This window comes from Pipra filicauda, unplaced genomic scaffold (assembly GCF_003945595.2).
Source record: "Pipra filicauda isolate LSUMZ 115617 unplaced genomic scaffold, ASM394559v2 scaffold10_size6260569_pilon, whole genome shotgun sequence".
NCBI classification, from domain to species: domain Eukaryota; kingdom Metazoa; phylum Chordata; class Aves; order Passeriformes; family Pipridae; genus Pipra; species Pipra filicauda.
The window spans coordinates 781,536-793,123 of NW_024103541.1; the positions used below are offsets into that span (position 1 = coordinate 781,536).

The 11,588-nt window shown below is 51.0% G+C and overlaps 1 protein-coding gene across 1 annotated transcript; it reads left to right on the plus strand.

The window, feature by feature from the left end:
- The first annotated feature begins 2,720 nt into the window (after window positions 1-2,720).
- On the plus strand, window positions 2,721-8,668 carry INHBB (inhibin subunit beta B). Its single transcript, XM_027725638.2, has 2 exons — window positions 2,721-3,211; window positions 5,883-8,668. The coding sequence occupies exons 1-2, from the start codon at window positions 2,809-2,811 to the stop codon at window positions 6,656-6,658; spliced, it is 1,179 nt and encodes a 392-aa protein (XP_027581439.1). The 5' UTR covers window positions 2,721-2,808; the 3' UTR covers window positions 6,659-8,668.
- The last annotated feature ends 2,920 nt before the right edge of the window (window positions 8,669-11,588 follow it).

Consider the following 11,588-nt stretch of genomic DNA (forward strand, 5'->3'; position numbering starts at 1 on the left):
GGTGCTCCTTCGCCCAGAGCAGAGCTCGGGCTCCAGCCCCCGCCTCTGCGGAACTCGACACCCGGCCGGGCCTGCCGAAACCTTCCCACCGCCCGGTCCTCCGCGCTTCGGCCCGGCCCCTGCCCGTGGTGCCGGCTGCCCCTTATCCCGCTTCCCTCCTATCCCGCTGCCCCCTTATCCTGCTGTCCCCTACCCCGCTGTCCCCTTATTCCATTGCCCCCTTATTCCGTTGTCCCCTTATCCCGCTGCCCCGTCTCCCGCTGTCCCCTTATCCCGCTGTCCCCTCTCCCGCTGTCGCCTCTCCTGCTCTATCCTACCCCGCTGCCCCGGTCCCGGCACGGTGACCCCGCCCGGCCCCGCCGCCGCTGCCCCGCGCGGCCCAGAGGGGGCGCTCTCGGCCCAGCCTTCCCCGGCGGCGGCGGCGGCGCGCGGGCCCCGCGCAGGTGAGGCGCGACCCCGCGGGGGCTGCGCGGCCCCGCCCCGGGGCACGGAGCGGGGCGGGGGGCGCGGATCGCTGACACGCCTCGGTGCCGCGGCTGCCCGTGTGCAGCGGTCTTCCCCGCCTCGGCCTCCCGTCCCTGGCCGCTCGCCCCCGGGCTGGGCTGCTGGGGGGAGCCGGGTGAGAATCTCTCCTGACCTCTGCGAGGGAGTGTCACAGCCATCTCCTTCACCTCGGAGCCCCCCGGGGGCTGCCCTGGGAAGGAGCGGAGGAAAACCCGCTCCCCGGGCGCGGGCAGGGCCATCGCTCCCGGCGGCTCCTATCCACGGCTGCGGGAGCTCGGCTGTCCCGTTATTTCCTCTCCCGGCTCCCCTCGGCCGCCGCCCTGCCCCCCCCCCCCCCCCCCCGCCGCCCCATCGCTGCCTCCGCCAGGCTCCGCGTCCCTCCAGCCCCACGGAAAATGCACACAGTCCCCGGCACCCGCCCCGATTACCCGGCCCATTCAAACAAACAAACAGAAACCCGCCCCGTCGCAAAGCCAACCCGACGGTAAACTTTCTAATGACTTCTTCTTTCAAGTGCTTAAAAGGCAAGGAACACCGCGGGGGGTGGGGGGAAGAGGGAGGTATCCATCTCCCGGCCGGGGCGGGAGGGGGGCCGGAGCTGCCGCCGCTCGCGGTCCGTCTGTCCGTCAGTCCTGCCGGACGACGGGACAGGGACGCGAGCCGGTGTGCGGTGGGTGTGTTTGCAGGAACCGGGAGGGAGGGAGGGGACGAGGGGAGTTAAAGAAACAGCATAGTTAATATTTCCACATCAGGAAGTTACTGTAATAGCCCAGGGGGCAAAAGACTTAACTTAATCTCCTAAATAGTGAGGAACCCATGGCGTCTCTGTTATAGGTTGGAGTTCCCACGTGGTTTTAACTCCTGTATAAAAGTTTCAGTAGAAAGTGCCACAATGTCGTGATTTTGCAGGGGGAAAAATTAGAAGGAGAAGATCAGAGGAAGATAAGCGAGGAGCAAGCAGCTTCCCGGAGACCTTTCACTGCGGATCGGAGAGGGAACATCAGACGCGTTAAAAAAGAAAAACAAAAACAAAAACCAAAAATCCAAACAAAACAAAAAACCCCAAACAAAACAAAACACAGCGTTCAAGCCAGCACAAGGCGAGCGAAAGATCAAAAAGACGCAGAGAGGGAGACAGATTAACTGGAGCAGCAGCAGCAGCAACAACAAAAATCACACTTAAAATAATAATAACAATAATAATAATAAAACCCAAACCACCAACAAGGGAGATATTGTTTAAAAAGAGCGAGCGAGGGAGCGAGCCGAAGAGCTGGTCTGACTGAGAGGATCCGTGCAGCTTCTCCTGGGATCGCCGGGATCGCGCCGCTTCCCCGCGCCGCGCAGCGTGCGGTGCCCTGCCCGCGGCGGGGGTCCCCGGGCGCCGCCGCCGCATCCGCGCCGGACTCCGGACCCTCCGCGCTGCTTTGAAAAATAAAAGCACCTCGCTAATAATAAGCGGGGCGGTGGGGAGAGAAGACTCGCAACAGTGGAGCTGCCAGCCGCGCACCCCCTCCCCGCCGCCCCCGACTCCCTCCCCAGCTATGCTCCGGGTCAACTTTGATGGCACGTTGAGAAGCAGCGGGCGCTGAAAGGGGACAACCGAGCGGCGCGGAGCCGACCTGCTCAGAGACCTGCACCCACGGATTGTCCTGCGGGGGCGGAGTGGGCGGGGGGGTACAAGTGGCATTTCTCCCCCCCCTCCTTCCAGGCTATAAATTGGATTGTATATAAATCTGCTTCGTTTATCTCCCTGACCCCCCTCAATGACGCTGGACTAGAGAGCTCCTCTCCGCGGCCCGCCCGGACCTGCCGAAGCGAGCGATGGACCACGAGCGACTGCGCCCGGGGATGCCCCTCTGAAGCGACGCGGGGCACCGGGGCAGCGCGGCGCCGCCTCTCCCCTGCTCCCCGGATTCCCTTGCACCTCCGGCTCGCTCCCCGCTCCCCCTCCCTCCTCCCCGGGCTCCGCAGCCACCCCCTCACCTGCTGCCGTCCCCCTCCCCCGTGGAGCCGGGCTCTCCGTGCACGCCAAGCCTGCTGCCCCCCCCCTCCCTCCCCAACTTCGCCCTCGGTGCCTGCGCGTGCAGCCACCCCCCTCCGCCTCCCCGGCGGCACACGCCGCTTCCCCGGGCGCCCCCTCCCTCCGCCGCGGCTCCCCCCCTGCGCGGAGCGGTTGCGGCCCCCCAGCTTGGCTGCCACCGCCCCCTCCGCGCCGCGGAGCGCTCGGAGCGGCGCTGCCTGCAGACGGGCTCCCTGCGGCGCTCCGGGGCGGCCCCCAGCTCGGCCCCCCGCTCCTCCGCCATGGACGGGGCGGCTCGCCGGGGGGTGCTGGCCGCGCTGCTGGCCTGCGGGCTGCTCCTGCTGGGCGCCGCGGCCACCCCGACCCCGCCGGCCCCCGCCGGCGGCTCCCCGCAGGACACATGCACCTCCTGCGGCTTCCGGCGGCCCGAGGAGCCGGGCAAGGTGGACGGGGATTTCCTGGAGGCGGTGAAGAGGCACATCCTGAGCCGGCTGCAGATGCGGGACCGGCCCAACATCACGCACGCCGTGCCCAAGGCGGCCATGGTCACGGCGCTGCGCAAGCTGCACGCCGGCAAGGTGCGGGAGGACGGCCGCGTGGAGATCCCCAGCCTGGACGGGCAGGCGAGCGCCGGGCCCCCGGCGCACGACCCGGTCTCCGAGATCATCAGCTTCGCCGAGACAGGTGGGCGCCGCCCGGCCGCGCGCCCCCGCCGCCCGCGTCCCCCTGCCCGACCCGCCGCGGCCCCTGCCCTGCCGCGCTCCCCGCCTGTCCTGCATCGCCCCGTCTGTCATTCCCCCTGCTCGACCCCTGTCAGTCCCCCTGCTTGACCCCTGTCAGTCCTCCCGCTCGCCCTGCCTGTCCTCCTGCCCACCTTCTCTTTCCGCCTGCCTGACCCCTGGCAGTTCCCCGACCGCCCTTGCCTGGCCCCCTGCGTACCCTGTCTGTCCTTCTGCCTGTCCTCCTGCCTGTCGTCCTGCCTGCTACAGGCACCTGGCTGCCGAGCTCACCGGCTTGCCCTCCGCCTCATCCGCTCTCCCCTCTGCCCCGCACCATCCCGCCCTGACCCTGCCGGTGCCTTCCCATCCTCCGTGCTTGTGTCCCCGTGCCCGGGATTCTCCCCGGCTTGTGCCCTGCAACTCTCCTCGCTTGTCCCTCCATCCCTCCGCAGCCTCCGTGCCCCCGGCTCTCCTCCGGCGGTCCTTCCAGCTGCACAGGGGCTTGTCTCGGTCCCTGCGTGTCCCACTGTCCCTCCTCCACCTGTCCCACTCCATCTCTTGCATCCCTTGCCTCCTCTGTCTGCCCTGCACGTTCATCTGCTTCACTACCTGCATCTGTCTATTAAGGCTTGCATTTGCCGTCTTCCCTTTCTATTTATTTCTCATTTATTTAGCTTTTATTTGCAGTGTTGGCCTTGTCTGTTTGTCCACTGCGTGCAGGGTCCTACCAAGTGTATCTATCTCCTCTCTGTCCGTCAGTCCGTTTACTAACAGTGCCCTCCATCCCCTTGGTACCAGCCATCTCAATCCTGTCCAGCCATTGCAGTTATGTGTCACTGAATCCCTTCAGCATAGCTTTCCAGCAGTTTAACCACTGTCCCTGTGAACTTTGCACATCTGGCTGTAACACCATCACTCTGCAAATTACCTCTCTTCTATTTATCTGCCCATCTCTCCTTTCCTTCATCGCTCTGTCGCTCAGTTCATTTTTCTCTCTTTCTATCTTTCTGTGGCATCTATGTATCATTTATCCACAAAATAAATCTCTTTCTATCCTGTATGCTGCCCACTCATCCTCTTTATCTACCCTCCCACTTACCAAAAGCATATACATTTACAGTATCTATGGGATCTGTTGCATTATACATATGCTTGTTATATTCACATACAAAATTTATGAGCGCACACAATCTCACACAACACAAGTGATGTGGATCGGTGCAGCAACACCGTACTGTTCTTTTTCTGTCACTGCCACCACAGTTTATGAAGAAGTTGTGTATTTACTAACACGCGAAAGGCTTTCTTAGCGTACATTTAGGGGGTTATTATTTTTTAATAGGCTGTTGTTGGGAGATCTGGGGTGGGCTTGTACTTCCATTTGGTATTCAGTCAATCGCTGTCTTTTGTAACACTTCCGAAATTGACTTTATGTAAAACGTAGACAAACACAGTGGAAATTTTTGTCACTGAACTATTACAAGGTACTGAATGGGCTCTGGAGACACATTTGAAAGGCATCTAGGGTAACAAATGAAGACAGCGACTACGCAAAAAATCCCATTCAGAGATTGACAAAAATGCTACAGATTCTTGGGAAAAGAAAAGGAAGAAAAATCTACATTTAGCTCTGTACAGAAGGAAGCAAAACAGATAAGGGCAGATGAGAAAATGCCTTTCCAGCAATAATTTTAAATAGCGATTGGGATGCTTTGATTCAGGAACCAGAATTACAGTCTCCGCCATAAAGGCCAGCTTGCACATTTATCACCTACGCCAAATTTAGTTAGGACTTGTAGTACAAAATTGCAGGAGGGCCACTGGTATTTCTGAAACATTTCATGCAGCAGGCTCTTCTGTTTACAAATAAGGGGTTATGTCAGACATTTGGTGACATTTGGTTTTCTGTGACAATTTCTCTCCTTTAATTCTGGTGTTACTGAAAAGCGAATTGAGAACAGCCAATAACAGCGTTACAGCGGGAACAACCGCTTCATTGCCTCTCTTCGTATGGGAGTTTATAATTTCGGGGAGAAAAGGCAGAGATTGAAATGATTAATAATAGCAGATATTCTACCAGACTTTAGTGGGGGTTAGCTTGATATGTTGGACAAGCCGGCACATTGCTGAAATATTTTCCCTTCTGTCTCATGAATCCTTTCCTTTAAAACCGCAACGAGAATATGTGCAAATCGAAACAAAATCCCTGGTTTGGCATTGGTGTTTCAGTGATTATTGAAAGAGCTCTCCCCGTGAGAATTGGCAGGTAGCTGAAAGTTAAAACTATTCTCAAACTGACAAGATAGCAGAGTCCTAGTGCTGGTCTTTTGCAAGGTGCTGGTGTAGCATCTTTAAAGCTGGCTGGCTGGGAAAAAAAACATATTCTGGAGAGCTTTGAGAGATCTGACACATCCAACTACAGCCCGATGCTGAAGGTTGCTGTGGGAAGTCCCCTTTTCAATTAATTTTGACTGCAAATTGGGGCTATTTGATGCAGTGCATGCCTTCTGGCTGGCACAGCCCCGTTGCCATTCTCTTGATCTGCTGTGCTCCAGTGTTGTCCCTGAATCCAGAAAGGCACACAAGCTAATGTTTCCTTTTTGACTTAATCTTGCTGATCTCTCCTTATCTTGCAGACGATCTGGCCTCATCTAGAGTCCGCCTCTATTTCTTCATCTCGAATGAAGGGAACCAGAACTTGTTTGTCGTTCAAGCCAGCCTGTGGCTTTACTTGAAGCTGCTTCCATATGTCTTAGAGAAAGGCAGCAGGCGAAAAGTAAGAGTCAAAGTCTATTTCCAAGACCCGGACACTAGCAACAAGTGGAATGTGGTTGAAAAGAAAGTTGATCTCAAAAGAAGTGGTTGGCACACTTTTCCCATGACAGAGGCGATCCAGGCTCTGTTTGAGAGAGGAGAAAGGAGACTGAACTTGGATGTTCAATGTGAGGGCTGTGAAGAGTATTCAGTGCTGCCAATTTATGTGGACCCCGGGGAGGAATCCCACCGGCCTTTTTTAGTGGTGCAAGCCCGTCTCGCCGATAACAAACACAGGATCCGGAAAAGAGGCCTGGAGTGCGATGGCAGGACCAATCTATGTTGCAGGCAACAGTTTTACATTGACTTTAGACTCATTGGGTGGAATGACTGGATCATAGCACCATCAGGTTACTATGGGAATTACTGTGAAGGGAGCTGCCCGGCCTACTTGGCTGGTGTCCCGGGGTCGGCTTCCTCCTTTCACACCGCTGTCGTGAATCAGTACCGAATGCGGGGGCTGAACCCGGGCACCGTGAACTCCTGTTGCATTCCAACCAAACTTAGCACAATGTCAATGCTGTACTTTGATGATGAATACAACATTGTGAAAAGGGACGTTCCCAATATGATTGTGGAAGAATGTGGTTGTGCTTGATTTAAGGTGTGTTTTTGGGGGGGGAGAGAGAGAGAGAGGGGAGAGAGAGAGAGAAACATTCCCGTACAAGATGGTGTTGGAGGAAGTTTCACTGTGTATCCAGGCATCAGTGTTGGAAAGTCACTGTGGAAAAGTTTGACAAAAAAAAAAAAAAAAAAGAAAAAAATAATCATTTCACTTTGGTGTCAGGACAGTGGCAGTTTGTGGATCATGGACACTTATATATTCTACCACTTATAAGTTAATGCTATGAAATATCTTAAAGACACACACACACACGAAATGTGGGCACGCACACAAAACACGCGCTCATACACACAGACACAGACACACACACACAAACACACACACACACACACACACACGCACACACACACACACACACACGGCAGCTCGGAAAAGGGACATGAGCACAGAAAGTCAGTGACCAGTGACGACGGACCTAAATGCCTGCCAGTACGAGTGAACGGCTGAGCAGCTGTTTCCCCGCCTGCTGGCGAAGCCAGACCGAAATGAGCTCCCTTTGCTCAGGCAAAAGCACGGACTGTGAGAACACAATGTATTCTTGCACGCAGGTGTCGAAATGACCAAACTTAGAAAATTAAAAAAAAAAAAAAAAAAAAAAAAAAGGAAAAAGTTGACTGTCACCTCTTAGGTCTAACAGGAAGCTGCAGGACACCTGCCTTGGGAGGCGATCACTTCCTCCTTAATTTATCTAAACATAAACATCACAGATACCCGCATCTTCCTACAGCACTTCCAGCAAGGAATTGTGTGGTTCCATCGGAGAGAGAAAAGGAGACAGACGCGTCAGCAACTGCTGTATTTCTAACACCTGGCCGTTGCAAAGTCACAAGCTGGGCTGGCGTGATCCGATGCTTTCACTGCCCACTAGCAACCAGTGGCTGGCTACACCTGCAGTGTCTTGGAAAAGGGAATCAATACCGTATCTGGACTATGTTGACTGTTGGCATCTCTCACTGTTTGAAGAACAAAAAGTCGAAGTTGCAATCTGTGTTCTTCAATGGGGGACTTGGCAAGGCTACGTCACATGGGGGACGAGCAAACAAGCAGTCGCCACCACGGTTAAACCAATGAACCCTAAAGAGGAGTGACAGCGACAGAGTGGAGACGTTCTGAGAAATGCAGTGCATTTAATAACAGGCGAGGAACATTTTTACAAGTCTTAGAAAGGAGGAGAGAGGAGAGTGCTTTCAATTTCCTTACCAGGAGGTGTCAAGGATGGCCATAAAGATCAGAAAATAATGATACAGCATAGCACTTGCAAACTGCTTGAATGCACGTATAATAGCACTTGCAAATTTCAATGCCTTGAAAAGTGGTACTTGATAGTGCACTTATCTTTGCTCACTATCTAGGTAAACAGGTGCCGCATGAGCTATGCAATTTAAAGTGTTGACCCATACTAGACAAAACTGGACTTATGATATGACTTTTTTATATTTTTTTATACTTGAAATTAAATCTTTTGCTTCTTTTTTAAAGCGAATGATTGCTTTTAATGTTTGCACTGATTTAGTTGCATGATTAGTCAAAAAACTGCCATTTGAAAAAAAATGTTATTTTTATAGCAGCAAAAAATGAATACAGTTAAATGTATTATACATAAATTTTGGAACCAAAGAGGCCAACATATTAGTTATAATTTTTATGAGATGGCAAAGCCATCATATATCATGTAGTCATACTGAGCAATCCCTCACGAGGCCTACCAATTGTTTCAGGGTACAAAATGGATTCTGTTTGTTCTATTCAGTGTCTTTTCTATACCATACGCACATGGAATGTAGAGTGAAAAAAAAAGTGACTATTGTAGAATACATTACAATATGTGCATCCTTTAAATCCAATTTTTATGTTTATTTAATAAAGTTCCTTTTAGGTTCTGTTCCATAATAATTTAAACCAAACAATTTTCACTTAGATTTGCTGTTGAAGTATTTTACATTTGTGTACAGTTTAAATAAATAAAAAAGGTTGAAAACTGGATATGCTTTTTTTTTTTTTTTTTTTTTTTTTTTTCAGTGTGTAACATCTGGAGGAACTTGCTTACTTTCAGGACTGACTAGGCTGCAGACGGTGAACTGTCGCATTAGACCGTAGTCGTATTAGTCATTGCAGAAAGCCTTGTCTGAGAGCTCAGCTGCGATCCTAAAAATGTTATACTCCAGTTTTATTGCTGTCTATACATGTAAGCATCTGCATCTTTCTATCTGCAGCAGCGCAGGGGCTCTGGGCGCAGGAACGGCGCTGTTCCGCATACCTGCAGGTCATTTACAGCAAGTTCCTGGTTCACCTGCTGTGTAAGAATGTAACTTCTTCTCTGGGTCATTCCCTGACTGCTTAGAAGAAGTTAAAAAAAATAATGTGGAAAGCACTTCCAGGAATAAAAGCTCAGTGCTAAGTTTGATTACCTTTTTTTTTTTTTTTTTAAATTAGCTGGCCTCAAGGAGAGGTTGGTTTGTTGTTTTTTGTGTTTGGTTTTTTTTATAGTATGATATATCCCTTTTGCTAACAAACCCCAAAAACGTTGACAAATACTCATAGAAATTCTTGTCAGCTGCACATATATCCAGATATTGATTTAATTGATCTTCACAGATAAATTCTTCCTCCTGGAGACCTGAGCAAATGCCAGCTGAAGCTGACAGAAGGACTTCTGTTGACTTAGCAAATCTTAGTTCTGACCCTGAGACTCAAAAAGTGTTGAAGAAGCAAGATCATGCAACTAATGATGGGTTCTAGTTACGATTCACATTCAGGTGTAGCTCTGCCCAGCTCTCCCCAGAGCCAGGCACTGGGGTTAAACAGGAGACCTGGAAGAGCAATTTGCTGTGACTGTGTCAACAATCTGCTTCTCAGAACTTTGTCCTCCAGATCAAATTTTTTGAATATTTCATAGCTTTCTCACCACTTTGAGCTGCACATTGTCAAAGCCACGACTCACTGTTCCTGCTCTGTCTCTTAGCAGCCTTCTTTTTCCCTGGTCTTTGTTTCTTGAGTCGACCGTGCTACTGATGAGTACAATGAATTCCCCTTGAAATCAGTGTAAATACCCATCCTTTCAGTCTGAAGGCATGTTTGACCTAATATGACACCATCATTATGAATAAGACTGGGCTACACTTTAAAAAATGGCATATATTAAGAAATCTTGCCCATTGAAATGCAAGGCCCTGGAGGCTGTGTCTGGTTAGGTTTCGTTCTTAATTGAAAGTGTTTGGTTTCTGGGGTCAAAGCCAAGCCCTTCTTTGGACACTGGGACTCCTGTGCTCTTCCAGGAGGAGAGGAGGGTGTCTCGGCGTGGGATTTGGACCTGCAGGGAACAGGAACTGCTGGCAGCCAGGATGCTTTGAGCTTGGGCAGGCCAGGAATGAGGGACATGAATGGGCTGTGCTCTGCATCCCACTGCAAGCCCACAAGCAAGCTCAGGATCCTAAACTCTTTCATGGAGGCTGTCAGAAAGCACTCGTTTCTTGGTAAAAGTCTTTCACAGCTTTTTTCCCCCTACCCCTGCCTTCTCTGCTCCCACATTTGTAGCCACAGTCATGATGTTTATGGGGCAGAAACAGAAACACAAGAGCACTGGATATCAGTATGGTGTGAAGGGCATCATCTGGGAGTGGGAACAGCTGGATCATAGTCCAGGTTGCCAGGTCCTGTTTGGTGTGAGTCTCTAGAAATCAATCTGAACATGCATGGATGTTTCTGCAGCGTGGAGTCACTCACTGCTCTGGTCATTCTGCAGTCAGTGAGGTGTTCTCGAGTCCTGGTGCTGACAGTAACCTGTCACACAGATTTCTAAGGCTAAAATGAAATAAAACACCTTTAATTTTGTGGGACCAATCTAAGACAGTTTGGGCTTGATTTTTCAGAGATCTGACAAAGCTACTGCTCTTGCCAGCTTTTTACAGGGGGGGTGCAGGAATCCCTCTTTTTGCATCTTCCACCTCCTGCATTTTTGAAATTAGGCAAAATGAAAAATGAGATGCCCAAACGTGATGGCTGCTTTTCAAATATTTTGGGTTTTATTTTCCCATCTGTCATTCCCATCCCTATAAAACTCAGCATCCAGTTTCACTGCCTTATGCCAGGTTAGGTACTGTACCTCAAAAACCAGCTGGCTCAGGTCCATATCCCACCCCCCCAAAGGAGACTAGATGACTCTCTCTCGTCTCTGAGAGGCTTTGAACTTGGTTCTGTAAATGCTAAATCAGTGCCTTCTATCATGTGACAGAATCAGTCTCTAGAGCTGGAAATTCTTCATCCTTTAAAATATTCTAACACAGGCAAAACCCCAGTCCCAGTGCCTGGACCTCCCACTGGTGTTAATGAGGATGGTGTGAACGGGGTGACTGTCACGATGTGGTGCGACAGAGCACTTGTTGGATTAACTCTGCATACATCACTTATTCCCACACATAATAGACACCTGCTCCAAAATTGCCAGCTCTCACCTTCTTTGCTTTGTTACTTGTGAGAGATGAAGTCAGCAGCTGAAATGAATTGCTGCACTCGCCCTGCCATGGGAGAAGAGGGAAACCCCTCACTGAATGAATTGTTCATAAGGATAATTTTTGTATGAAGTGGTTTCTACTGTGAAGAGTAGAAGAACATTTTGCAAAATGGATCAGAAATACAAATTTCTCCCTAAGAGGAGAGTCTGTTTCAGTTAATGCTGATGTCAGTCTGCAGTAGCTCTCCTAAAGTCTGCAGATGTAATTCAGGCTAGCACCAATATAACTAAAGACACACCTGAATCTGGTTTTCTGGAATTCCTGACTGGGTCCAGCTCACTCTCTATTCTCAGTATTTCTAAATTTGTTTTTTTTTCCTTTAGAATCAGCAGCTAAAAGATCTAGCAAAACCCACATATGCCGGATGACAGATCAGAACAAGAGTGAAAAAT

Bases quoted from the DNA above. Each gene is read 5' to 3' on its own strand.
- INHBB (XM_027725638.2), top strand. From the start codon at position 2,809: ATGGACGGGGCGGCTCGCCGGGGGGTGCTGGCCGCGCTGCTGGCCTGC. The intron at 3,212-5,882 runs GTGGGCGCCGCC...CTTATCTTGCAG, and splicing joins CATCAGCTTCGCCGAGACAG to ACGATCTGGCCTCATCTAGA.